Source organism: Sus scrofa, chromosome 12, assembly GCF_054392235.1.
Source record: "Sus scrofa isolate SSC_HxYL_T2T_F1_AM1 chromosome 12, Sscrofa_HxYL_maternal_Yorkshire_Landrace_v2.0, whole genome shotgun sequence".
NCBI classification, from domain to species: domain Eukaryota; kingdom Metazoa; phylum Chordata; class Mammalia; order Artiodactyla; family Suidae; genus Sus; species Sus scrofa.
The window spans coordinates 65,672,569-65,700,127 of NC_139394.1; the positions used below are offsets into that span (position 1 = coordinate 65,672,569).

The 27,559-nt window shown below is 66.4% G+C and overlaps 2 protein-coding genes across 2 annotated transcripts in view; one reads left to right on the forward strand and one right to left on the reverse strand.

The window, feature by feature from the left end:
* Window positions 1–27,559, reverse strand: part of SLC5A10 (solute carrier family 5 member 10) — a 49,730-nt gene that overhangs the window by 12,980 nt on the left and 9,191 nt on the right. Inside the window, 2 exon segments of the mRNA NM_001012297.1 lie at window positions 21,566–21,701; window positions 26,826–27,031. Of these exon segments, the coding sequence (NP_001012297.1) occupies window positions 21,566–21,701; window positions 26,826–27,031 (342 nt within the window).
* On the forward strand, window positions 1,434–27,261 carry FAM83G (family with sequence similarity 83 member G). Its single transcript, XM_005654009.4, has 5 exons — window positions 1,434–2,047; window positions 12,935–13,102; window positions 19,200–19,324; window positions 19,929–21,147; window positions 26,323–27,261. The coding sequence occupies exons 1-5, from the start codon at window positions 1,523–1,525 to the stop codon at window positions 26,722–26,724; spliced, it is 2,439 nt and encodes an 812-aa protein (XP_005654066.2). The 5' UTR covers window positions 1,434–1,522; the 3' UTR covers window positions 26,725–27,261.

A 27,559-nucleotide genomic window follows, 5' to 3' on the forward strand; every position in this document is an offset into this window, starting at 1 on the left:
GCAGAGGGACAGCTCTGCATCTGATGGTGCTTTACCCAGGAGAGACAGACAGGCAGGCGGTAGTAAGGGTCCTGGGGGCGGGGCGAGGGGGGGCCTCAGCAGCACAGAGCAGTGTCCCCAGGGCCCCAATCCCAGCCAGGCACAGAGCAGCCCCATCCAGGGCTGGGCGGGAAGGGGTGGGCCGGGTGCCTGACTGACTGGCTGCAGCCTGTGACGGGGAGGGGGGGGGGGCTGTTGTTGGACCAGGTTTAATGGGCTTTGCTGTCCCTGCCCTGGGAGCGTGCTTTCAGATGTGGTCCCCACACACCCCCATGACCAGGGTCCCAAGCCCCAAGGACGCGGGGCCGAGAGCTGGGCCTGGCCTCAGCCCACAGCCACCTGCTCCCCACCCCCAAGACTCAGACGGGGCGCTGCTCATCACGCAGGATGGGTGCTGGTGGGGGCCCTCTCAGCAGGGAGCGGGGCTGAGACCTAGAACAAGAACCGGCTCTGTCCACAGCAGGCTCTGTGAGGGCTGCTGAGGCTGCGGAAGAGCTGCCTTACCCCGCCTTGGGGGCTCCCAGCCCAGCGCCCCAACTGCACTTCCACAACTGGACAGCAGAGCATCTGTGCAGACTTTGCATCCTACCTGGGAAACTGGACACAAACAGGGTTGGACCAGGGTCATCAAGAGGCCGGGGGGTGGGGGTGGGGGGCCAAGGCTGTTGACTTGTTGCGTGTCCTCAGGGAGAACACTGTCCCTCTCTGGACTGCAGTGTTCCAGGATCTCTTGGAATTTGGTGTCTGAGCGGTTCAGAATTCGGCCACCTGGGGCTGGTGGCAGCAGAGGAGTCAGACGCACACTCGCCCCAGGTCTGTGTCCGTCGGGGGTGGGGGTGAATCAGCTTCCGGCTCCGCCCCCGGCCGCACGTGACCGCAGGTGGCGGCGGCGGGGTGGGCGGGGCGGCACTTAGTCACCGGCCGCCGCCCGCGCCGCCCGGTAAGCGAGGCCCGGCCCGCGCCTCCGACCCCGGGCGACCCGCGCGCTGCCGGGCGCCTCCTCCGCGCAGGCCCCCGGGTTGCCGATCGCGACGCCCAGGGGTTTGGCGACCCCCCCCACCCCCGGGCCCTTCCCGGAAGCCCTCGGGATGCGGGGCGCCGCCGAGCGGGGCCAGAGGCCGTCCGAGGGCAGACTCCGGTCTCCCACTCTTGGGAACGTCTGGGGGGGGGGTCCCCGCCTGCCCCAGTGCCCCCCAGCAGCTGCCCAGCACCTCGAGCAGCGCCAGGGGCCCTCGGCGACGCGGGGCCCGGCGCCCCGCAGGCCCCGGCCCTCGGCGCGAGGGGCGGGCCGCCCCCTCGGCCCGGCCCCTCCTCCGCGCCGCCGCCCCTCCCCGGTCCCGCCTGCCCTCTGACCTGACCCTCCCGGCGCGCCCCGCCCGCAGGCTCCCGAGCGCAGAGGAGCGGCGGCGGCGGCGGCGGGAAGCCCCAGAGCGCGCTGCGCCCCCGCCGAGCGAGCGTCCGCGTCCCGCCGGCCGGCCGCGCCATGGCCTTCTCCCAGGTGCAGTGTCTGGACGACAGCCACGTCAACTGGCGCTCCAGCGAGTCCAAGCCCGAGTTCTTCTACAGCGAGGAGCAGCGGCTGGCGCTGGAGGCCCTGGTGGCCCGCGGCCCCGACGCCTTCTACGAGGTGCTGAAGCGCGAGAACATCCGCGACTTCCTCTCCGAGCTGGAGCTCAGGCGCATCCTGGAGGCCATCGAGGTGTACGACCCCGGCTCCGAAGACCCTCGCGCCGGCGGCCAGCCTCGCGGGCCGGAGGACAGCGGGGGCGGCCAGGGCGGCGACGAGGCTAGCGCGGCAGACGGGGCCCCCACCGAGGCTGAGCCGCTGCCCTCGCTGGAGTACTGGCCCCAGAAGTCGGACCGCTCCATCCCGCAGCTGGACCTGGGCTGGCCGGACACCATCGCCTACCGCGGCGTGACCCGGGCCAGCGTCTACATGCAGCCCCCCATCGACGGGCAGGCCCACATCAAGGAGGTGGTGCGAAAGATGATCAGCCAGGCCCAGAAGGTGAGTCCCCGGGGCGGAAGCTGGGCCAGGGGGCCTGCCGGCGGGCCAGGGCGCCCCCTCAGAGCCCAGCCCGCTCCTGCCTCTCCTGCCTGCGTGGGCCCCTCCTTCTCCTCCTCGCAGAGGGCTAGGGGGCCCAGTCCTCTGGCAGGTGACAGTGGGCTGCCCCATCTCAAAGGGCCATTGTGCGTTTTGGGGGGTTGTTTCTGATCTCCCCAGACCTGGTGAGCAGGTTCCCCAGAAGAAGGTGCAACGTGCGGTGGGGTGGGGTGGGGGGACGAATCACACAGCTTTCTCTCACTGTCCCTCAGGATGGCTCTGATTCAGGCCCGAGAAGCAGGAAACTCCCTCCTGCACACACTGGGGGTTTTCTGGCATCGGTTTGTGGGGTGGTGGAGACAGTCTGGGGTGTGGACTGAGAAGTAGCCTGAGTCCGCCTGCACCTGCCTGGAGATCCAAGTTCAAATGTGCCTGTGTCCTGGCTGTGCTGGGCAACTGAGAGCAAGTGGCTCACCCTCTCTGAGCTTCTTCATGAGCTCTGCAATGGCAGGACCTTTCCAGGTTGGGATGGGGGGGTGTTGGCGATGGTGCAGTCCTCGGGGTGGAAGCGGAGTGAGTCCAAATAGGGTTGAAGGGGCTGTGAGCATCGCCTGCACCTCCTCTGGAGTGACCCCTGCCGAGCCGTGCGGTGTGGGGACACGCCGACACACGCTCTGAGAAGGGGTGCGCACCGCTTGTACTGACAGCCAGGCCCTTGCTTCTTTCCTGGCTTCAGAGCCGGGCCTGGATGACGATGACACCTGTCTGGTGAGCTGTGTGGAGGGTGCTGAAGCCAGTCGCGGCTCCGCAGAGAGCAGTGAGTGGTCAGCGGGGTGTGTCCTGGCCTTGGGTTGCGGGGTGCCAGGCCTCGCGTGAGACCACGTGGTGGCTTTGGGGACCATCCCGGCTGACCGACAGGGCCGAGGGGAGCTCTTGGGCAGAGACCAGAAGTGGGTCAGGAGCCAATGAAGTGGTCATGGCTTAAGTTTCCAGAAAGGTGGAGTCCCTGCCCCGAGGGGGCCGGCCGGCTCGGGGAGCCTGGTTCTCGGCCTGATCCCCGGAAGCTTTGGGGCTTCAGGTTTCTGGTCTGTGAAATGGGGGTGGCGGGGATAAGAGCTGCGAGGATGGAATCGGGTGACGGCGTGAGAAAGAGGTGGAGGAAGAGGAGGGGGGGGGAGGGGCCTTCACAGTGTTAGGGCTGAATAACCCGCCCCACACCTGCCATGGGGCAGAGAGGTGCCTGGCTTGAGGTGGTGGAACCCAGTCCCCTGGGAGGGCCTGCTGGGATCCCATTACCAGCCTCCACCCCCTTTTGCAAAATGGGGAAACTGAGGCCCTGGGCAGGGGGCTTGACCGCTATGCTCAGCTTCCTCCTCCTCCGGGCCCCTCTCCCCAGCAGGAGGAGGACGAGGCAGATCCCAGACCAGACTGTGTGGGGAGAGGAAAGGGCTGGAGAGTCCATCTGCCCCAGACAGAAAGACAGACGGCCTGGCCCAGCGACGGGGCTGTATCGGGGCACCCAGGGCCAGGCTGGGCGTCGTCCCTGCATCTCTCATCTCTCTGGCAGGGACTGAGACCCAGCCCCCCCCCCCACAGTTCCACGCGACCCCTAACTTCATCTGCTCCCCACAAAAGCCCCACAAGACTGTTGGCATCAGCTGTGACAGGTGACACAGCCAGGAGGAAGAGCCTCCCAGGTCTGAATCTCAGTGTCCCCTGCTGCCCCCGCAGGGGAGCCTCTGCCCCCTGCTTCCATCCCTCCCAGAGTGGGGCTCGCTGCTGAGACCCCTGCCCACTCAGACAGCAGGGAGCCGCAGACCCAACACGGGGCCTCAGAGGTGCTAGAGGCCAAGTGCCTGCTCTTTCAAACGGGCACACACACCGCAGCACGGAGGACGTGCATCTGCTCACACCCGACAGCATCGTGGGGAGCCAGTCCCCTGCTTTCCAGCCCACGTGCTTCTTCCCTGCCACATCCTTCCCGGGACCCGTGGCCTAAACGGCTGAGCCTCGGCCACGCTGATAAAAATAGCTGCTGTTTGCACGTAGCGTTATCTGCTCTGTTTTTCAGCTGTAGCAGCTGAGGTCTGTCTGGCTAGTCCCTGCCAGGGTCCCTGGTTAGCTCTTGGGTGGAGGGGTAGGGGACGCACCAGGCCTGCCTTGTCCTCAGATTCTAGGACAGGTCCCCTGCTTGTCCTGCCTTGGCCTTGACAGGACAGTGACAGGCAGGGCAGGGAAGGGCTGCTTATCCGAGCTACCTGCCACCCCCCACCTCCCCCGCTCCGCTGCCTCCCAGGCTCCCGGGGGCCGGGCTGTGACGCTGATGGATGCTGACGGATGCTGACGGCGCACTTTGCCGGGCGCCCGCCCAGCCGCCCGGAGCGCTCCCTACCTTGTCTCTCCCCGTGAATCACCTCTCCCCCCCCTCGCATTCTCCTCTCGCCCCCTGTATCAGTGCGGGGAGGGGCCCCCTGTCCCCCGCTGGGGTGGGGATCCGGCTGCCTGGCCAAAACACTGGCCGCCTGCCCACCGGGGCGTCTGGGCTGGGCTGCTGGCGCTGAGTCAGGGCGGCCCAGCCCACCAGCTCCTCAGCTGGCCTGTTGTCAGCACGGCAGGCAGACCCCGGGGCAGGGAAGTGACACAGCGTATACTCAGCCATCCCAGCTCTGCCGCCAGCAGCAGCTGTGTTCCCGTCAATGTTAACGCCGGGTCCCCCCTTTCCCAGGAGATCTGAGTGGAGGGACTGGGCCACAGTGCCAGGAGCCAGGGGCCGCTGTGTGACCTGGCGCAAGCCCCAGCCTCTCTCTGAGCCCCAGTCACCCCATCTGTCAAATGGGCACAGGCACGGAAGCCCATTAAGGATCCCTTCAGCTCTGCCACCCTGCTGCCCTGGCCTCCTAGACGCCTCTGGGACAGAGGCTCACGGGTCCCGAGTCTGACGCCACCAGCTCTGTGGCCCTGAGCAGGCCCCAGGGATGGAAGGTCATCGGCCCGCCCCTCCCCCAGTGCCTGGGAACCAGTGATTTCTCCGGGGGTGAACCTGCCACGGGGTTCCAGCTGCATACCAGAGCCTGGGCCTGTAGCATCACGCCTAGGCAGCTGCAGCCTCTGCGGGAGGGGTGAGGCCAGGCTGGGTCGGAGCTGGGGGGGCCTGTCTCAGCTGGAAAGGGTTCCGGTGTTCTAGCAACTTGCCTTCCCCCCCCCCCACGACCCCTTCCCTGGGGGCCCAGGGGCGGGGGCCCAGGGGCAGGGGCCTGGGGGGCGCAGGCGAGGAAGCTCGGGGAGCACGAGGGAGCGTGGCAAAGGCTGGACCAGAACCCCAGCCTGCCTGCCGGGCCAGGGCCAGACCCAGAGACGTTAGGTTTCTTGCCTAAGGCCACACAGCAGGACGGGACCGGCCCAGGCTCTGGGCTGCCCAACTGACCGCACGCCTTTTCTGTCAGGCCTGCCTTCCCACGCTGAGGGCCTGGCTCACGGCTTGGCTCCAGGAGAAGAGAAGAGCTTGATAAGGCAGTTACTAAATGCCAGCTGTACCAGGTGCTGAGCGGGCACTTCACCTGCACTGGAGCCCTCCCGGCTCTGCCGCGGGGGGGTCGCCCTCCCTGTGCAGACGAGGAACCCGAGGCGTGGCGGGGCTCACAGAGGACACACGGCTTGTCACAGAGCCGACACCTAGAGGAGCCGGCCCGGAACCCAGCTCTGCGGGCCCGGAGCTCCCTTCCCCCTGGAGAAGCAGCGTTTTGGCCGTTCTTTCTGACTCTGCCCGTCAGGAGCCTCGCTGCTGGCCCCCCAGCAGTAGAAGCATTTCCTTGAGGCCCCCAGACCTCTAGGTCCCGGCCGGGGCAGAAGCCTGACTGCACCAAGGCCTGGGGCACACAGGGCGGTGGGCACCAAGGCCCCTGCAGCCCAGGAGGGGCTCTCGCTGTCCCCGCGCCCGTGGTACCAGCCCAGCCTCAAGGCCATGAGAGGCCCAAGGGTGGCCCAGGCCCAGCCTCCTGCAGCGGGTCTGGGGAGTCCCTCTCGCCCGCTCTGGCAGTTCCTGGCCCAGGGCCCACCTGCCAGCGGGGGAGCATCTGATAACGCAACCCAGGTATGACCCCCGTCTTTTCTAAAGGTCTCTTGCCCAATGGCGTTTGCGTCTTCGTTGTTTGGGGAGAGTCAGCAGCAGCTGTGCCAGGAAAGAGGGCTGGCACCTCTGGGCCGGGTGCCTGCCAGGCTCCCGGGGCACCCGGGCAGGGAGCCCCACACCCCGGGAGTCAGGGCATCCTCATACGCGTATCGCAGACGAGGATCCTGAGGTTCAGAGTGGGCCAGGGCCTGCTAAAGGTCCCCAGGGTCCTGCGGCCGAGGGTCCTCCCCCTGTGCCAGACGAGGGGAGGCTGGTCCCTCAGAGGCTGCTGGCTCACCCTCGCCGTGGCTGCCTGACCTTGGGCCCCCATTTCTTCATTTGTAAAGATGCGGGTTGGCCCTTGTCTTGAGGCGGTAGCAGCTGTGAGGATGCTCCTTGTGGGGCAGGACCGCCCCCTCCTGGGACCTCGCCCCACGTCCTGGCAGGGCCTGGCTGGTGGCTGGCACCTGCCACCTTCGTGACGCTCGAGTGATCCCTAGGCTCAAGTACCTTCGCAGGTTAAATGCCACATGCGGTGGTGGCATCCCGGGGCCCAGGCCTAAGCCCCAGCCCTGCTGTTGTCCAGCCACCCTGCCCCGAGATAGCCACCTGGCTTCTGACCCTCGGCCCCTTCCTCCTCTGGCTGTTGGGCTTGGTCAGTCCATACAGGGCTCTGCCCCTGCCCGCCCTCAGCCCTATCCTGAGGCCTCTCCCTGGGAGGGTCTGGCTTGAGAAGCGGTGACCCCTCCCTGGGGGCTCAGGCGGGGGTTCGGGGGAATAGAGCAGCCTCCACCCCGCTGGGCTCGCTCTGCGACCCTGGGGGAGTCCTTTCCTGCCAGTCCTGGGGAGTCAGGATGCTCCACCCCACAGCCTGTGCTGCTCTTGGACCCTGGAGAAGCTAAGGTTTCATGCACTTTCGGATTTCTGATTCTGAGAGCTTGAAAACCCTTGGCCTGTGCTGTCCTCTGATGGCTGTGGGTGATCTGGATCCTGCGGCTGCGGGCCTGGGGGCCTGGGGGCTCCGAGGCCCCTGGGGGCTGGCCGGACGAGGGAGGGGCTTGTCCTCCTGGTCACCTGATGCCACGCTCTGCCAGCCTCGGGTCCTGGCAGCATTCCTGAGCTGTGGCGAGGAGGCTGGCTAGGTTCCTCTGGAGACGGCCGGGGACTTGGGGCAGGGCCCACGCCGCTGGGCTGGGCTGGGCCCCGGGTCAGGCGGCCCTGGGTGGGACCTGCCTCTGCTTCTTGACCCCTTCTCGCTGCACCCATTTGGCGCTCAAGAGGCCTGAGCCTCCTTTAATTGGCCTTAATGAGGCTTCTGTCTTAATAGTGCAGAGGGAGGGTGCCAGAGCCCTGGCCAGAGGGGGGGGACCGCGGGTCTTTCAGTCCAGCTCCCCGTGTGACAGCAAAGGGAGGGCTTTGCCGTGTACCCCCCCCACTGCTGCCCCCCCGAAGGTGTAGCCCTGGGTGCTTGCTCTCTGGGCAGTGCTGATTGTCAGGGGTTTGTTTCCAGACCCAGGATCCAGGATGGGCTCCCGGGGGTGGTGGGTGGAGCCCCAGCTGGGTCCCCACTGGGACGGGAGGCCTCTACCACCTGCTGACTGGGTGGCCCTGGGATGGTGACCACCCCCCGGAAAAGGGACAGCTCTGCAAGCGTCAGCAAGCTGGCCTTGCTTGGGAAGGCCCTGTTACCACGTGCACCGACTCCCTCTCCGGCTGCCTGGGAGGCCTCCCCGGCCTTTCCCATCCTGCCCGCGCCAGGGCTCTGGCCCAGCAGCCAGGCCTGCTCCGTCCTGCGGGGCGGGAGGGGCTGGGGCAGGAGAGGCGTGCTCCGGTCTCCAGGCCGCACGCACCCCAGTGGGCGGGGGGCCGCTGCAGCCCCTCAGCGTCCGTGCAGGTGACAGCTTAATGCAGGCCGGCCCGGGCAAAGTCGGCGTTCGTGTCCCTGCAGAGGTCCTCATTTCGGCTTTGGCTCGGAAAGCTGCTTTCCCTGGGTCCGGAGCGCCGGGCTCCCGCGTCCTCCGGCTCGCGGTGATGCCACTTGTCTTCGCTCCTCCAAACAAGACGGTCCTTCCCTCGGGCCATTTTGTCCGTCACCGATTTCAAGCGGTGGGACTACGACGTGCTTTGGTGTGTTCGCCTCACGTCTCTTCTGCTTAGAATTCATCAGGCTTCCGGGACTCGGGGATGAAGAGTTTCCATCACACGTGGAAATGTCATTATTACCATTTTTTCAAATGGTCTCCGCCCCCCCCCGCACCCGCCTTCCACCCCAGCGCCTTCTGAGACCCCAGTTCCACAGATCCCAGGCCTTTGGAGGTGACCTGAGTTCACGGACGCTCTGGTTTCGGTTATTCAGTCTCTTCTCTCTCTGAAGGTCATTCCGGATCATTTCTACTGACAGGTCTTCAGGTTCAGCAGTCTTTTCCTCTAGAGTGTAGAATCTGCTATCAATCCCGTCCAATGCATTGTTCTTTTATTTTTCACCTTGGCTGCTGAGTTGTTTCACCTCTTGAGTTTCAGCTTGGTGTTTGTTCGTTTTAAAACATCTTCCGTGTCTTTAAGTAACTTTGTTGACAGAACACGTTCATAACTGTTGATGTTTCTTTGCCGCTTCTAACTTCTGCATCCATTCCGTGCTGGTTTTGATAGATTTTTTTTTTCCCCCTCATGTGGGTCACTATTTTCCTGTTTCTTTGTGTGTCCGGTAGTTTTTGATCCGATACTAGACATGCCGAATTTGATGCTGTGGGAGCTTTGATTTTTCCTTTAAATATTTTTGACCTTTGTTCTGGGTGCAGTTAGGTTGCTTGGCAGCAGCGTGACACTTCTGAGGCTATTAAGCTTTATTAGGTGGGAACGGAGTAGATTTAGCCCAGGGTAGGGGGTGGCAAACTATGGACCAGAGCTGCCTACCGCCTGCTTCTGTAATTAATGGAACAGAGACGGGTACTTTATGAGCTGTCCACGGCTGTGTTCATGCTGTGACAGCAGAGTTGAGGGTGTGTCGGAGACATGCGGCCTGCGAGTCCGAGACACTTACTGTTTGGCTTTTATAGAGAGCTTGGCATCCTTGTCCACCATGTGGGGTGTGTCCTGCGGGCCCTCCTGTGGGCACTGAGTGTCAGAGGGGCCTGCACCCTGGCTGGGGGACGTAGACAACTCCTGGTCCTGTGTGGGCACTGGCCACCATTCCGGCCGCTCCTTCCCATTGGTTCTGTTCCAGTTTCCTCCTGGCGTGTGCTGCTGGGCCTCCAGCCAAAGGCACCCTCTCTCAGCAGCCCTCTCTTCTCTTCTGTCCTGAAAATTCTGGCGGCCAGGCTCTAGGCAAACCCTGTCTCTTCAACCCAGGGAGACCGCTGGACTCTGCAGGGCCCCTGCCTGTGCCCCGGCCTGGAGGGGGTGGGGGCAGTCCTGCAGGTGACCTCACCTGTCTCCCTTCTCCCAGGGGGTCACTGGACATGCTGCCCTGCCTGTTGGCCGTGGCTTCATAGCTTCTGCCTGGTTTTTATGGCTAAAGGAGGGGCGGGGTGGAAGTGCAGGCTCTGTCATGCCGTCATAGCTGGAAGCGGAAGTGGGAGCCCAGGGGGCGAAGGCATCGTCCCCCGCTCAGCACAGGGTGCAGCATGCCCTGTGTTCCCGTGGGCCCTTCCCGCTGGCACAGGGGGAAGCAGGAGATGTTGATGACGCCCGTCCGTCCACCTGCGGGTGCTCTGGGTCTGGAGGATCAGGGGTGGTACAGCGAGGGGCAGCAGCATGACCGCCGTCATCTGCTGGGCACGGCCCTCGGCGCCGAGCGGGCTCTGTGCCTGCAGGTGGGCGCCGCTATCATGGAAACCAAGGTGGCTTCCCAGGACAGTCTGGAGCCCGCACTGCCACTGTCCCGTCTGGTGTCCCTCAGCGCCTTGGGGTGCGACCCGGAGGTGCAGACCCGCCTCCTGCCTTTCCTGGTGTTGAAAGTGGCCCAGCGCGAGCCGAGGACTTGCCCCCGTGCGCCGTGTCTGCGGCCGCCCCTGGGCTCCAGGGCGGTGGGGCCTGCCTGTCTGCCAGGGAGCCCTGTGGGGGGAGGGACCCCAGCCAGCGCGCACTGAGCCTCCTGCAGCCGCGGCCGTGGCCTTGGAGGGTGGGCCGGCAGGGTGGCAGGGAGGCAGCCTGCCCACTCTGACTGGCTCTCAGGTCCAGGCCTTGGGGAGAGGACATGCCACTTGGTGGGTGGCTGTGGCTTCGACATTGACATAGACGTGGCACCTGCTTGTGGTGGCATCTGTGTTGGGTTTCGCAGGACGGAGAGAAGGAGGGGAAGGCGCCCAGCCGGAAGGACGGGGTGTGTGGCTGAGGGGTGCGGAGGGCGGGGCCGAGGGGGTCCGGCCCCTGTGGGAGGATGGGCTGCGGCCAGTGCAGACCCCGTCTCAGCCCTTCCTCTCCCCGCCGCAGCCCTGCTCTGCCCGCTGGCCCCGTGAGCGCACTTCTGCTCCCAGCGGGACTGTGTGGTCCCGGGGTCTCGGCAGCAGCTGTGGGGGCGCCAGGGGCCCGTGCTGGTGCGCAGAGGTGGGTGAGGCGGTGGAGGCCAGAACTGCGGCGCCCAGGGCCCCGACCTGCTCCTTTGGGCAGGCGCGTGGCAGACGGGGCTCAGCCGAGGCGTGAGCGAGCCAGGCCACCCAGACAGATAATTAAGCAAGTGAGAGGGTCCCTCCGTGCCTCAGTTTCCTCATCTGCAGAATGGGTGAAACAACTGGCACCTCACAGTGTTTGGTGGGGACTGGCCGGGGCCACGGCTACAGGACAGAAGGTGCGGCAGGTGGGCGCAGGGTTCTGGGTTCTAGCCTCTGCCCCCGCTCTCCACATACCAACCAGAGACGGGCACACAGGTCCCTCGAGGCCTCTGCAGGACCTTGTAGCCTCCCGTGGATAAGCCTGGAGCCCCCCTAGGGGCACCACGCCCCCTCCTCACCCCAGCATCACCTGGCACCTGTTCCAAGCCCTCCTCCTGGTCCAGGCACCCTGCCTGCCAGGGTGACGTGGGGAAGGTGCACGTGAGGCTGGCCCTGCTGGGGCACGTCTCCCAGCCTGGGTCCAGGCCAAGAGCGAGTCTGCCACGGTGGGCAGAGCCTGGAGCCAGGCCTGCTCCCGGGAGAGGAGTGACAGCCTCCTTAGGCTCCCGCAGGAGGCTGGAGGGGCCTCGGGGCCGTGAGGTCTGTCTGGGCAAGGAGTCCCGTCACCCCTGACTGGTGAAGCCCAAGGTCCCTGGGAACCCACCAGCTCTGACTTCATACCTCATTTGGCCTCTTATCTGCCCCCTCGCCAAACAGTCTCTGGCCTTTGAACACCTCCTGGGATGGGGTGCTCACTCCTTCTCGAGACCCCTGCGTATCTCGGGTCAGAAAGCACGTCCCCCCACCTGGTGCTGGCGCCTGCCCCCTGGGGCTCCCCTGCTGTCCCAGCCCCTGTGGATGGAGGCTGTGCCTGTCCTTGGCCCTGCCTGAAGCATCCTTCCAGGGACCAAAGACAGCAAGCTGTTGGAGGAGACCCCGGGCATCGACCACCAAGGGGCCCGGCTGGTTCCCCATGAGAAAGCTGCCCAGAGAAGCTGGGTGTCACAGGGCCACATGGAGATGGCGTCTGAGGAAGGCAGGGCACAGGGAGCCCCCAGAACAGGCTTTGGTGCCAGGTGTGCAGGCAGCGTCAGCAGAGGCCTGGGGCCCGGGAGGAGCCCTCATGGGCTTGCAGGGGCCGGCTGGGTGAGCTCACCCGAGTGTGCAGACATGTCCCCGCCAGGTCCCAGGCCACCGGCCAGGCCACCTCCTACAGGGGCAAGGGTGAGCCTGGCTCCCTGGAGGGCCCGGGTGGGTTCTAGCCTCACTGTGCCCAGCTCACCCTGTGGCCCAGCACACGGCCTAAGGCTCCTAAAGGGGGGTCTCACACCCAGGACCTGCCACGGCACCGGCCTTGGGGGCGGGCGGCGGGGGGACTTCTGTTTGAGTCAGCACAGAGGGCCTGGGCTGACGACGGGGAGGGGAGAGCAGACTGGGGGCCAGGCCCTCCCCTCCTGCCTCGGCCGAGGCCAGTGTCCCTGCTGCCAGGCCTGGGCGTGTCCCTGCCCGCGGTGGGCAGCAGCCGGGCTGCAGTGGGACAGGTGCACTCTGACCTCCGGGCCCCGCCCTGACATCCGGGGGCTGATGTCAGCTGCTGTGGCACATGTTGTCAGATGATAGGAAGGGCGCATGTGCTGTCTGGGCTCTGTCCAAACCAGACAGGAGAGGTGGCAGCGAGGGCACCTGCCAACGTCCATGCCAGCCCTGGGGCCCCCTTGGCGCCCGGGCCGGGCTGCTGCTGTCCCCCTGGCTGCGGATGCCTCTGGCTCATCTCAGCGTCCCGGGTCGTGAGCAGGACACGCCGGGCCCAGCCGGGGGGCCGCCCCATCGCCTGGGAGCGCTGGGCCTCCCCGACTCCCGCTCTTGGCAAGGCGGCCGCTCCCGCAGCTCCCTCCTTCCACGCTTTCTCCCTGCCCGCCGCCCGCCGCCCACCGCCCGCCGGGCCTCGTTTGCTGCGGTCTTGTGTCACGACAGCTCCCTCCTCCAGCCGGCGCCACCCTCGTGTCCTGCGTGTTGCGTCCGCCGCCTGCAACCTGGGGGCCGTCACCTCCCGGGGCTGGCGTGGGCACCTGCCGAGGGGGACCGGCGCGGGGGCGCTGGGCGTGCCGCTGCGGTGCCGGCTGACGGCCCGTCTGCTCTCCTCGCTGCCCGCAGGTGGTCGCGGTGGTCATGGACATGTTCACGGACGTGGACATCTTCAAGGACCTGCTGGACGCCGGCTTCAAGAGGAAGGTGGCCGTGTACATCATCGTGGACGAGAGCAGCGTCAAGTACTTCCTGCACATGTGCGCACGGGCCCGCATGCACCCGGGCCACCTCAAGGTGAGCCGGCGGGCCGCGCGGCACCCGCCGCCACGCGGTCGGGTGGCAGGCACGGGGCGGGGGGAGCCCCGGGCTTGTGGGCACAGAGCCAGGCGCATGGCGTCCAAGGGTCCTCAGGCCTCCACCAAGGGGTCCCGTGGCCTCTGCTTGGATGCCCCGAGGGGCAGGACACTTCCCGCCACCCGGTGCTGAGGCCCACGCCAGGCGCAACAGGTTGTGTCAAAGCAGCCCTTGCCGCAGTGCTCATCTGTCTTGCTGGCACACCTCCCGTGCCAGGGTGCTCGCCCCCGGCTCTGGCCGCTCACGCCCTACGGGAGGGCTCCGACTCCAGGGAGTCCTTTCTGGGGTTGAAGCCGAAATCGGTCTCCGTGTAGTGGCCGCCCGCGGGTTATAGGGTCTGGCTCCAGCAGGGGGTGCTCCCTTGGGCTGAGGACAGGGAGGCCTGCTCTGATGGCGTTGGAGGCGAAATGGGCAGTGGGCAGGGTTGTCCATAGGAGGACATCGTGGAGCCGAGGTGCAGGGGCGGGTGGGCCTGGGCTCCGCACTGCTTTGCTGTGTGTCCTACAGCACGTTGCCGCCCGTCTCTGGCCTCCCAGATCTCGTCGGTCCAGCAGAGGGGCAGGCGGCCCGTGTGGCTGGATTCTTCTGCAGATGCCCTGGCGTTCGGGGCCTTGCCTGGGGGTAGAGGGAGCCCTTCTTCTGCCCAGTCATTGCTTGGCACCTGCTGTGTGCTTGGCACCTACTGCGTGCAGCGCCACCCCCATCACAGATCGGTATGCCCACGACGGCTGACTCTCGTACAGCTCCCGTCCTGGGCACTTGGCGTGGTCCCTTCACAGCAGCCAGTGGGGAAGGGCGGCCAGTCCGTGTTGCAGATCCGGGGACGGCAGCACGTGCCCCGGTGTCGCACGTGGCTAGTAGGGAAGGATGAGGAGCGTGGGGGGCCGGCGCCATGCCCTCTGGCCCAGCGCAGCCTCCAACAGGTCGGAATTCCTGGGGCGATGCCAGGCTGGGTGATGGGGCTGGGCTCCCACGCCTGTAACGAAGGCACCTTCAAAGACCCCTTCCCAGCCGAGCCCTTCAAGCGGCTCTGAGCTCTCCCCGCCGCGAGTCTCGGGCTGGCGGGGGTTTTTCATGTGGTCTCCCTGGTGGGTTGACCCCAAGCCCCACGGTCGCTGGCTGTGCTGCCCGCTGTGTAATTAGGACCAAGAATCAACTCCCGGGCAGACAGCTCATGCCCGGAGGCCCCGGGGTGACAGGCGTCGTTTGCCAGGTGACTGCAGAGGCCTCAGCCCTGTGGGCAGCAGGTCGCAGCAGCTCAGGGCTCTCCGTCCAGCCCTCTGCCCATGCTGGAGACCGAGCAGCCCGCCCTGCTGCGACCCTGCCCTGCCCAGTGGGCACCTGCACGCCCCTGCCGCCCCCCACTGCGTCCCCAGGTGTGTGGGCGAAGAGGCAGGGAGTGGGCTTGTCCGTGCTGAGTGGGGCTCCAAACCCCGCGTGGCCACCCCAGAGGCCTCGCCCCACCTGTTGCCCCGGGGAAATCTCAGGTGCCAACTCCTGGGACTGTCCGGGAGCCCCTAGGAAGTGGGGGGCAGGGCTGGGAAGGTGGCCCAGAGGGCTGCCCGGTACCCTCCTCGGGAGGCCGGCTCCTACCCTGCCCAACCCTGGGCTCCCCGGGCCAGCCAGGAGCCTTAGGATCTGCGTGTGGCCCCAGGACTCCACGGGAGCCCGGAATGCCTGAGCTGGAAGGGGCCTTAAGACCACCCAGGCCAGGTGACCGCAGGACGGACAAGGACACTGAGGCCCAAGGAAGGCTGGGACCTGCCTGGAGGCTTTCCACCAGCCGGGGCTGAACCTGGAAGCCAGTCATGGGAGGTTGGCACAGACAGGGGGCCACACACCCTTGGGGTCTAGTGTCTTTGGCCGAGGCTGCACCTGCCAGCGGGGCCGCCAGGTGCTGCCCCCACTGGTGTCCTGACCGCTGACCCCCTGGCATGGGGCCCCACCTCCCCACGCCCCCAGCGCTTCGTGGCTATAGGATGCCTCCTGGCGCGGTTTGAGGATGAAAGCGGAGGAGACAGTGGCTCGAAGGCGCTGTATGAGCTGAGGGGAGGTGCACGGCTGCTGGCGGTAACCCCTGACCCTGGGCGGAGGGCATGAGGCTTGAAATGAGGCTACAGCCTGAAGTGTGGTGGGGGCAGCTGGCACTGGGGGGTCTCTGGCTCAGCCTCTCCCGCTTGCCACCCACCTGCCCCGGGGAAGGTGGCAGGTCCACAGGGTGCCCTGCCCAGGAGCTGGATGCTGTGGGAAGGCCGGAAAGCATAGGAAGAGCACGTGGGACTCTGGCCGCCTCGTTCTCACCTCTGAGCCCGCCCCCTCCCTGCCTGGGCAGGTGGCCAGAGGCTCCTGTGGGCCCAGCCCTGGCCTAGTGTCACCTTGTTGAGAGCCTGCCTCCCTGCCTGCAGGCCGGCCGGGCCTGGGCCTGTCTCGGGAGCACTTCCTTTGCCGGTAATCTCTGGGCCCGCCCTTGGCGCCCGCCGCCCCTGCCCGGTTCTGCAGCGACCTGCCCTCAGGCCCTGTGGGCCCAGGGGGAGCCACTGCCTGGTGGGGTCATGCTGGTGAGCACAGGGTACCAGGTGACAGTCTGGGGGCAACGCTAGGAGCCAGGCCTGGGCCCCAGCTCTGCCACCTGCCCTGTAGCACTGGGCAGAGACACTGATCTTTCTGGGCCTCAGTCATCTCGTCTGAAAAATGGAAGGACTGTCACTCATTGGCAGGGCTGCCGTGCAGAGTCACGGCGGCCACGTGGGGGTCGGGCTCTAGGTAACGAGTCCCTTTCCGTCTCTCTGGTCGGGGACGGCGCAGCCCCTCCCATGAGGCCCCGGCTCTGGTCGAGCGCCAAGGGGCTTCCTGTCCCCCTTTGAGCTGTGGTCTGGCTGGGGACCGCCCCCCCCCACAGCTCCCCCTCCAGGCAGCCCCCCAGCCTGAAGCCCAGAGCTCACACCACACGTGTTGGAAATGGCCTTGGTGCTGCCCAGGCCAGCCCGCGCCTGGTTCCCAGGTGAGGTGGGAGGACATCGCCAGCCCCTCCCGGTGCCCAGCTGTCCCCAGGCACCTCTGCCCACCGGCTCTGCTGGCCCCTGACTCCTCAGGCAGGAAGTGTGGAAACGAGTGCCCGTGTTCCGGTGGGGAACAGGCCCAGGGCCGTCACACCAGGGGCTGGACCGTGCTGAGCGAGGCCCAGAGCGGGTGGGAACCAGGCTGGGCCTTGAGGTTCACAGCTTAGGATGGGCTCAGAGCTGTGAGCTGCCTGCTCGGCTGATGTGAAAAGCTAGTCGGCTTTGTGCAGCCAAACTGGAAAAACCAGCAGCCACTTGGGCAAAGGCTGGACCCGTTTCTGATGAGCACGGAAGGGCCAGGCGGCGTGGCCGGGGGAGGGCGCTGGCTGGGGCAGGGGTGGGCATTCAGGCTGCAGGCTGCACAGCTAGCCCCGGCCCCCTTTGGGTGCCCTGCGCTGCCTCTCCCGACCTGCCTTCCCTGACCCCGGCCTGGCTCCAGAATGGACCCAGGGCAGTGCTTTTCAACCAAAAGCCTTCCTGGCCAGGGCCCTTGGCCTTGTCCGGAGACGTTGGCAATGGCTGTGACCAGGAAGGAACTGCTGGTGTCTGGTGGGTGGCGGGCAGGAGGCTTTTAAACAGCCTGTGGCGCACGGCGGCCCCGACAGAGGTCCACCCGCCCAGAAGGCCGCAGTGCCTGGCGGCCTCGGCCAGGGAGAAGCCAGGAACCCCCGGCCCCGCCGCCAGCAGTATTTCCATCCCAGCTTCAGGACGGCCTAGGGGAGGCCAGGGTGCGCTGGTCACCTGCCCCATTACAGAGAGAGAGGAGGGCAGAGGCTGGCCCGGCGCCCAGCACATGGGGACACAGGCTGTCTGTCCCCAAGCTGGTCTGATCTCACTTTCACCGGTCAGGCCTGGTCAGGGAGGTCTCTGGGCCTCCCCACTCCTCCTCAGGCCCAGGAGGTGCCAGCAGGCCCCTGGAGGGTGAAAAAGCCACCAGCGTGCAGCTGCGGGCTGTCCTCAGTCCCCGGGGGCTGGACTCCGGGCACCAGGAGGCCTGGGCCAGTCCCTCCGCCCCCGAGGCACCTGACCACAGCGAACGGCTGACTCCCGGCCTCCCTGGGCCCCAGATGCTTTCCGGTCCTCCCAGCCGGTTCCGCACTGCCCCTCACGCAGAAAGGACGACACGCCTGTCAGGCCGCGCAGCACAGCCCGCTCAGTCCCGGCCGTCCCGAGCACAGCGCAGCAGCCCTGCAGCGGCGGGTCGGGGGAGGCCCATTTCACAGACGAGAACGCGGAGGTGTGTAACCACGCCAGGACTGGGGTCGTGTTGGACCAGAGCCCGAGAGTGACCCACTTGCCTGGGCTTGTCCCTTGGCCTCCCACCAGCCCGGTGTGAGCACAGGAGGCTCCGTGGAGGCTCGGGGTGCTGGGGCCACCCCAGCCCTCGGGTCCACCGCGTCCTGCCCCGTACACGCTTGGGGCAGAAGTGCCCTGAGCGGGGAAATGCTGCCTGGCCATCCTGACCCCCCCACACAGGAGGGAGCCAGCTCCAGAGGCTGTGGGGACCCGCCCAGAGCACCCCACATGTCCTCTGTGGCCTGCCGCCGGCTCTGCGGGGGGCGCCAGGCGCAGGGACAATGGGACCCTGTGGCTCCTCCACCTCTGCTCGCCCAGGCCTGGCTCCCGAGACGTTACCTCATCTGGGCCAGGCCCCGTGGGGCGGGGCCCGCCCGGGAGCACACAGCCCCCGCCCGCTGCTGAGCCCAGGCTGGGTGGGCCTGCAGTTGGCGGCCAGCCCCCAGCGTGCGGGCAGGGCAAGCGCGGCCCAGAGGCTCGCTCAGAGTCACACAGAGCATCCGGCGTAGCCCAGGCCGCCCCTGCCCCTCCAGGTGGATGTGGGTGTGAGCTTCCGAGGCCTTGGTGGGCAGGCTTTGGGGTGGGTGGGGCGGGCGCTGTGAGAGGGGAACTGAGCCGAGGGGCGGCCTGCGGCCCAGCACGCGGCGCTCTGGGCCAGGGACCCACAGAAGCCGCGAGCTGGGCTGCGGTCGGGTGCAGGTGGCGGGAAGGCCTTGCTCCGCCTCCAAGATCTTTGTTCAGGCTTCTGGTCCCTCAGCGTGCTCTGTGTTGGGTACAAAGTCACGGGCACTAATTGTCCTGGGCCGAGGCCAGCTTCCTGCTGAGCTGGCTGTGTGCAGACAGGCAGCTGCCAAGGGGGCCCAGGGAGCTGGGCTGGGAGCAGAGGTTCACCTGCCTTCTGAGCTGGGCCCCACGGGATGGCCGTGGGCATCCATAGGCCCTGCCCTTCGACCTCCGAGGGCACTGCCCTAGGGCTGCCCCAAGCCGAGCGGTCTGGGCCTGTCACAAAAGCCACGGGCTCAGGAGCAGAGGGGCTGCGGGCTGGAGTGGAGGCTGCCTCCAGCTCTCTGCTCTCTCCCGCTGCCCCTGCCTGGACTCAGGCCCGCCTCCTCCTGGCACAGGGGTCCCCTCTCTGCCCTCTGCCTCACTCCCTCTGGACGCCAAAAACCATCTTGATGTGCTGCCTCAACCCACCACTCCTGCTCTAAATGGTGCCCTGGCTCCCTGCTGCCCTCTGCCGGCCATGCCAGGCTCCGAGCAGCCGCAGGGCCTTTCATCAGCCTCTGGCTGGGCCCGCTCTGCAGGCCCCGTCACCCACCCTCCTCCCCCGAAGCCCCATGGGTCTCAAACAGGCCGTCGCTCTTGCCGCCAGGCCTTTGTCCTGCTGAGCCTGGACTGCTCTTTCCGGTCAGCTCAGCCTTCCCCAGCGCCTCTCCTGGCCTGTCCCCCTCCAGCGTGGGATCCTGGTGCTGCAGGGCTGCTCTGTGGACCCCTCAGGCCACACCAGGACCACCCTGTGCCCCCCCCTCCAGTGTCAGGTCCCACTGTAGCCACAGCCTGAGGTCCCCACACATGCCAGCCCTTTCTCCAGGTCCCGGGCTCAAGCTCCCACCTCGACGCTCTGGGCTGGGGGGGGGGGTCAGTGCCAGCTCGTCTAACTCGGCCTCCCGCCCCCGACGCAGAATCTCAGGGTGCGGAGCAGCGGAGGGACAGAGTTCTTCACGCGTTCGGCCACCAAGTTCAAGGGCGCCCTGGCCCAGAAGTTCATGTTCGTGGACGGAGACCGGGCCATCTGCGGCTCCTACAGGTGACTCTCTGGCTTTCTGCCCTTAATCCTGCCTTGTGGCGCCTCAGTTATTCCAGTTCATTGGTCCCCAAAATGCTAGGGTGTGAGCGGGACTGGGCACGCCCACACACTGCCCGCCCATCTTGGAAGCAGGCAGAGGCGGGCTCTTACCCGAGGAGAGGCTGCTCTTCCAGACTCAGGTGTCAGCGACCTGGAGGTTCGGTGGGGCCAGGCCCACAGGGTGGTCACCCCGAGAGCCGCCCTCAGGGCTGGGCCAGGATGAGGTCGGCCGTGGCCCAGCTTTGCCAGCCCCGTCGTGCAGGGGCCACTCGGGGTGGGCAGTGGCAAAGCCACTGAAGACCACCAGCTGGCCGGGCTGCACCCAGGAGGAGCTCGTCGCAGGCGGGGAGTGGCTCAGACTGGGGGGCTTGCAGGAGGTCCCAGATCAGGTTTGCCCCTTAGGCTGGTGCCCTGTGTCCTGCCCACTTCTCCGCAGTCCCTTCTGTGGCCACAGTCTGCTGGACCCTGGCCTGTGGGTGCACGGGGCTGGGGTCTGGCTCAGGCCCGCTGCAGGGGCTGGGGCCCGGGCCCCGAGCCTGAGCAGGCGGCCCGCCCTGTGTTGCAGCTTCACGTGGTCAGCGGCCAGGACGGACCGGAACGTGATCTCCGTGCTGTCCGGCCAGGTGGTGGAGGTGTTCGACCGGCAGTTCCAGGAGCTGTACCTCACGTCGCACAGCGTCAGCCTCAAGGGCGTCCCCATGGAGAAGGAGCCCGAGCCCGAGCCCATCGTGCTGCCCTCTGTGGTCCCGCTGGTGCCCTCGGGCACCATGGCCAAGAAGCTCGTCAACCCCAAGTACGCGCTGGTCAAGGCCAAGAGTGCCGACGAGCTCGCCAAGACGTCCTCCGAGAAGCAGGAGGCCACGAGGCCCCTGGGGGCACGGGGCCCCGACCCGGCCGAGCGGCCGGCGGAGCTGCCGGAGCCACCCCCGCCGATCCACCCGGGGCTGCTCAACCTGGAGCGAGCCAACATGTTTGAGTACCTGCCCACGTGGGTGGAGCCGGACCCGGAGCCCGGCAGCGACATCCTGGGCTACATCAACATCATCGACCCCAACATCTGGAACCCCCAGCCCAGCCAGATGAACCGCATCAAGATCCGCGACACCTCCCAGGCCTGGAGGCAGAGCCAGGACTCCAGCGCCGGCCCCGCGAACGGGGTGCCCGCCCAGAACGGCCTCCCCCAGGGCGACGCCGAGCCACGGCCTCCCGTGCCCAAGCCCCGGACGGTCCCCGTGGCGGACCTGCTTGCCCGGGATGGCGGCGGCCTGGGCTGGGCCCTGGAGAGCCCGGAAGAGGAGGCGCCCCAGCACAGCACGGACCTTGGGCCGCCCAGGACCGCGGGCCCCGGCCCCGGCCCCCTGCAGCGGCAGCTGTCCACGGATGCCCCGGACGGCCAGGGGGCGGCGGTGCCCAATGGGCTAGATGGGGAGGAGGAGGAGGAGGAGGACGACGACGACTACGTGACCCTCAGTGACCAGGACAGCCTCTCGGGCAGCTCTGGCCGAGGCCCTGGCCCCCGGCGGCCCTCGGTGGCCTCCTCCTCTGTGTCAGACGAGTATTTCGAGGTGACGGAGCGCTCGGCCACGCTCCGGAGGCGCCACTCAGAGCAGGTGGCCAACGGGCCGGCCCAGCCCCCCCGCCGACAGCTGAGTGCCCCTCACCTGACACGGGGGACCTTTGCCGGACCCCTGGGGGGCCCCTCGTGGGCCCAGGGTCGGGAGAGAGAAGAGGCGGGCACTCTGACGAGGATGCAGGCCCCACGCTCGGCGGACAAGGAGGCACAGGTGGGTCGGGGTCCCTGCGCACGGGGGTCCCGGGCGCCCTTCCCCGAGGGGCGGGGGCGGCAGCCGGGCGGGGCTGCACACTCGGCAGGTCGTTACCAGTGCCTGGGACCCTCAGCCCCGGCGTCCTGTAAAGGCCACCTGCGCCGGCCCCCGGGAGCCAAGAGGACACACCTCACACTCCAGAGGGTGCAGACGCGTGCTGTGACCGGGCGGTCTGCTCCCCAGTTTGTGGCCGGGGCGGCGGCACAGAGATGTTCTGCCTCAGCCCGAGGTCGCACAGCAGGAGGCGGTCTCGCCCGGCCTCGGGTCAGGCCCCGTGGGGGCGCCTCTGACTGTGGCTGCCCCAGGCGGGGAGGCAGCTGGCCCCTGCCTTCGCCTCCCGCTGCGGGGCCCCGCCAGCGCCCAGGGCCCGTCCTACCTGGAAACAGCACGCGGCTGATCATGCCCGGCATGACCATCAGGCCCATGGGCAGCATCTTGAGGTAGCTGGCCAGGATGGAGCCCCCCTTGGCGTGGTTCAGGTCCCGGGCCGACAGCGACCGCTGCACGATGACCTGGGGGCGGGAGGGGGGAGAGTGAGCCCAGGCCCGCGGGATGTCCCCGTGGGCCTCAGGGAGAGCCCCACCTCCGGCACGCCCGTGCCCCTGCCAGGGGCAGACACTGGCTCCAGCTGTGCTTTGTGTCCCTGGCAGAGGTCCGGACCTTAAGACCTGGATTTGGGAAGCTTGCGTTCAGCAGCGGAAGGATGCTAGGAGCCGCCGTGGGGCAACTCCTCAGGCAAACCCTATGTGGCCTCGGGTTGCAGATCTGCAGGGTTGTGGGGGGCGGGCAGCGCGGGGAGTCGGCACCTGCCAGCTGACGCTACGACTCTGCTTCCTAAAAAGCGCGACTCTAAACAGCTCTACCCAGACAGAATTCACAGGCCGTCCACCACGTAAAGGATACAATTCAGGGGGGGTTTCATACAGTCGCAGAGCTGTGCGATCTGTCACTTTTAAATAGAAGTATTTCCCCTTTGCTTTTCTGCGGTTTAAATCACCTCTTGCAATTTGCAAGTAGGAATTATTTGCGATTTTAACCTCAGTCCCAAACGCCCTCCTTTGCCAGCTGGCTGCTAGCATCTCCCTCTTGGACGCAGCTCCTGGGGAAGCAACAGTTACCGGGCGCCAGGTCAGAGCAAGCTCTCAGAAGTTGTACTGGTAAATCAGGCAGGGAGGGAGGAGGGTGCGGCCAACCGAACGCACTAGAATCTTCTTTGGTGTCCGCTTGGAGACCCCCCTTCCCCCGTCAGCGCCTTTTCATCACCTGGAGGGAACCTGGGCTCACATCACCACGAGCACGCAGCTGGGGATAGTGCTTTGCGGCCGTTCCTTATCAGAGGCGTTCTCGGCGTGGCCTCTCTTTCCAGGTGTGGCCTGGGTAGAGACGGGGTCCTTCCCAGCTGTGAGCTGCTCCTTGCCCCCCTGATGTCTGCTGGCTGGGAACAGCTGGTGTTGCTGGAGCAAGGGTAGAGGCCCAGTGTCTCTGCAAGTTGGGGATGAGCCTGTTCCCGTCACTGCGCTCGAAACACCCTTTTCTTTCATGAAAGCGGTTTTTGTAGGGGCTAAAAATTGCGAGGGTCTGTATTACTGTCCCTCTCAGAGGCTCCTCGGTGCCCATTTGTATCTAAAGTCCCTCAGAGAAAGTGCCACGGGCTTCTTCGGAGACCCACGGAAAGGCCTCACAAGATGCTGTGAAGGGTGTAAACGTGGAGCTCCCGCTGTGGCTCAGCAGGTTAAGAACCCGACTAGAACCCATGAGGTTGCCAGTTCGATCCCTGGCCTTGCTCGCTGGGTTAAGGATCCAGTGTTGCCATGAGCTGTGGTGTAGGTCGCAGACGTGGCTCGGATCTGGCGTGGCTGTGGCTGTGGCTGTGGTGTAGGCTGGCGGCTGCAGCTCTGATTCACCCCTAGCCTGGGAACCTCCATATGCTGTGGGTGTGGCCCTAAAAAAAAAGGTAAACGCTCTTATAAAGGAACCGTGGATCAGAGGCGATTACCCCTTAAGACGGAGGCGTATATGCAGGTTCCCCCCAGGTCCGCAGCATGCAGAAGTTCCCGGACCAGAGACTGAACCCACAGCACAGCAGCAACCTGAGCCGCTGCAGTGACAATGCCTGATCTCTAACCCACTGGGCCACCAGCCGTTTGTTTTCAGCATTCACCTCGAGATTCAGAACTGTGGAGCTCCCGTCGTGGCGCAGCGGTTCATGAATCCAGCTAGGAACCATGAGGTTGTGGGTTCGACCCCTGGCCTTGCTCATGGGTTAAGGATCCGGCGTTGCCCTGGGCTGTGGTGTAGGTCGCAGATGTGGCTCGGACCTGGCATTGCTGTGGCTGTGGTGGAGGCCGGCGGCTACAGCTCCGATTAGACCCCTAGCCTGGGAACCTCCATATGCCGTGAGTGTGGCCCTAAAAAGACAAAAAAAAGATTCAGAACCGTAACAAAGGCGGAGTCTTGGACCCGGGGAACGCAGCCTGCCACACAGAGGTCACCTGAGAGACAAGATAGCACGTGGCCGTTGGCTGGACCACACAGAACTCGAACTCCGACCCACAACCTGCCCAGGAAGCCACCTTGTATCGACCACAAACAGCTGTCAGACTTGCAGGAAGGCAGGGGGCTGCAGGAAAGCTTCTCTAACAGCCCCACATGGCCAGGGCCTAATTAATAACTGACAGTTTCTGGAACTTTTGTCCCCACTTTCACCTTAGGACCAATCAGAGAAAGGCAGACACGCCCCTGCAGCCCCGACCAATCACGCCCCGTTTCAGTCCGCCCGCCTCTGCGTCCCCAGGCCACCAGCCTCCACCAGGGCCTCCCGAGGCTCCCCTTTGGCCCCTATAAAGTCCCCTCCTCTGCCCGCCTCTGACTCTGTGCCAAGTGTGAGTGATAGAGGCCGACGCCCTCGCTGTAGCAAGCTCAGAATAAATTGCCTTTGCTTTTCTTTTTAAAGAATGACAAGGTGCGAGGGCCAGCAGCCTGGGCTGTGAGGACAAGCTGATTTCCGGGGTGCCTTAGCTCCTGAGACCTGGGACAGGTCCTTTCCTCCCAGTGGGCCTCCTTCCCAGCTGGACAATGAGGGGCCAGATGTGGTTCTCTGTAGAGCCTTCTGCTTTGACGTCCTGTGGTTAGAAGAGCCTGGGGCCGTGTCCTCACGGGAGAGGAGTTTCCCTAAGTCCAGCACGTCTTCCGTGACTTCACACCGTGCTCTCGGCAGCCCGCCCCGGGAGGTGGGTGGGCAGTAGCCGTCACCCATTCCACAGCTGGGGAAGCTGAGGCCCGGTGCCCCAGCGAGCAGGGCCAGGACCTGCCCTGCAGCACCAGTGGTGGCTGCCTCCCAGAGCCTCTCCGCACAGGCCCCGCCTGGCCCTGTCGGAGGCCAGCTCCCTCTTGCTGCCTGGCCACCTGAGCCCCCAAACCACTGTGTCCTCACCTGCCAGGTGGGGTATGGCCACTGACCCACAGGGTTGCTGCAAAGCCTGGGTGAGGCTGCGCCTGGCTGACTGCGAGTCACCAAGGTCAGAGGTCCAGCAGTGCTGGCCCAGTGGCATTTGGACCCTGGTGCCTCCCTTTGGGGCGCCTCGAAGTGGCCCAGCTGTGACGCAACAGGAGAGCCCCTGGGAACGTGGGGGAATGAGGTGACAGGCCAGGCAGGTGACGCTGCCCGGCCCTGGGGCAGGAGCCTGGAGAGCTGTGGCCTCTGTTAGGACTGACACAGCTGCTGCCTGGAGACAGCCTGACCGAAACTGTCGCAAGGGCAGGTGGCAAAATGTGCAGCAGTGGAGCAGGCAGGACCCCTGACCCTTCCGGTCTGTGTGCCTGCCTGACCCACGTCTGACAGCAGCTGTGGGGGTGGGGAGGGCACAGCAGTGTCCGCGGCAGCCCTGGGCAGTACCCTCTGCCCACTGGGCCTCCTGCTTCCTGTCTCATTGGTTTTGTTGGTTTTTGAGTGTCACCTGCACATCATAGATGAGCTGGGACATACTGAAAAGCCTAAAGAAAACGAAAAGTGCCCGTGGTCCCAGCACACAGAGCTGCTGCCTGGCAATGACCACACCGTGGGCATCCCTGAGGGCTGCCCTGGCCAGGGGCTGGGGACAGTCCTGCCACACCCAGGACACAGAGAGTGGTACCTGCATTGTGCGAGGCCCCGTGGTCCCCCAGGCAGACCCAGCCCGAGCGGGAGGAGAACGGGGACATAAGGCCAGACCAGGAGTGGCCCCTGGATCCCCTGGGTCAGCGGGATACTGCCTCCACCCTCCCAGGTGACCCTCTCACCCAGGAAGCAAGGCCCATCCAGCTCTGACCTCCAGGCCAGGCCGTGTGCTGACTCACTGGGCCTTCATGGGAAAATCTCCCCAGTGCCGACCCGCCCAGAGACGCCAGCGCCACGCCAGCCCCACGCTGAGCAGGGAGCGGGAGGCGCCCTGGGCGGGCCGGCATCCCCAGCATGCCCCCCTGCCGCCTTTCACCAGCCCCTGCCCCCCCCAAGCCCAGGCTGGCCCTCAGTCCTCACAGGGGCGCTGGCACAGCCCTGCTGTGGGCGCAGCCTATGAGGGACTCGGCTGGGAACACAGGCCCGCCCCGCTTTTCACCGTCACAGCCCAGGAGGGTGTCCAGCGAGCACCTTCGCTGGGGAGACGCAGCGCAGCCCTCACGGGCGGGGCCTCCCTGTCTGGCTGGTGGACAGGGCTGGCCCACAGTGACTCAGGCCGACTCGGGCTGGCTGCTCCTCCCCGGGTGGAGCCCTCAGGGCCGCGGCTCCAGCGCTGAGGCTTTCGAGGCCCCCTCCACCCGAGTGCTGCCCAGAGCTGCCCCCAGCCCCCGAAGTGGCCCGGGCGGGGGCTTCTGCCCAGAGAGGGTCCTTGGGAAGGACTAGAGCCGGACTCTGGAGGAAGCCCCGAAGCCTGGCCCGGGCTGGGGTACAGCCTCTATAGACCCAGGACCCAGCCGTCCGCTCCTGCGGTGGGAGGAAGAGGGGAGGGGCCCGGGGAAGCCCAGGAGCTGCCTTGGCACGACCTTCGCATGGGCCACGTGAGGAGCGCGGAAGAAACCTGTCTCGGGCCTCGGGTGCCAGGGCAGGAGGCAGACCCCGGCGCCCCGCTCTCACGCTCTCTGCTCTCTCTTTCCCAGGGCCTGCGCTTCCACCACTACGGAGTCTCGGGGGCCAGGGACAAAGACGGCTTCTCGCGGCCGCTGAGGACCCCAGGACCCCCGCGGTACCGCCCCGCTGCCGACAGCGCCCAGAGCTCCAGCAGGAAAGTGGGCCCGGCCGTGGCTGGCCCACAGCGCTGGCAGGCCAAGGCTGGCCCGGTGCCCCGCACGCTGGTGGGTCCCGGGAGCCCAGGGCTGGCCCGAAACGCCAGCCCCCCGGCCGATGGCAGGGCCGCCGAGGAGCGTCCCAGTCCTTTCGGAATCCCGTACTCTAAACTGTCCCAGGCGAAGCACCTGAAGGCCAGGACGGGCGCGGGCCAGTGGGCCTCATCCGACTCCAAGCGGCGGGCTCAGGCCCCCCAGGACCACAAGGAGCCCTAGCGCGCCGTGCCCGGGCTGGGAGCCTCCCCGCCCACGGGCGCCCGGACCTCCAGAGCCCACCCTGGAAGGCAGGGAGGCGGGGGCGGCGGCGGGGCGCTCACCTGGTCGGTGCACCAGTACCAGGTGGCCATGATGGTCAGGCCGAAGGTCATGCCGGTCCACGGCAGGTCCCCCGTGGCGGGGTCTCGGAACATGTGCATGGCGTCTGCCCGCGGCAGGTGGCACGTCGTGTTGGAGATGGTCTTGGAGGGGATGGCCTGGGCGTAGGCAGCTGCCAGCTGCTCATACCCGCCGATCTGCTGGAAAGCTGGAGGGGCGGGCGATGGGGCGGGTCGGTGGCTGGCGGCCTGACTCCCGCCCCCACGGCCCCCGTCTCACAGGTGACTTCCTGATGCCTCAAACTCGACGCTTCCCCGCCTCCCCTTTCCCCGTGTCTGGAAAGGCACGGAGGGCGGGGGGTTTTCAAAGAGGAATTCAAAGGACGGTTTTATTTGTATTTAAAATAATAATATTAAATGAGCATTTTGCATGTGGGCACCCAGTGTCCCGCTGGCCTCTGGGTGTCCGTCGGCCTCAGGCAAGGGCTTCTCTGCCAGGCTTCTGACTGTCGACGCAAAGAAGCCAACGCGTCTGTCCTCGGCATTCAAGGACTTGGCTGAGGCATCTGAAGGGCCAGCGTCCTGACCCAGGGCCTTCTGAAGGACCTGACTGGCAGAGCTGAGCATGGCTCGGGCTGGGGGGGGCACCGAGAAGGGAAACAGTCCCGGGAGGGCAGGGGCACCACCGAGGCCACAGCGCCAGCCGGTCGGGCCCGGGCCCAGACCACACCCCTCGC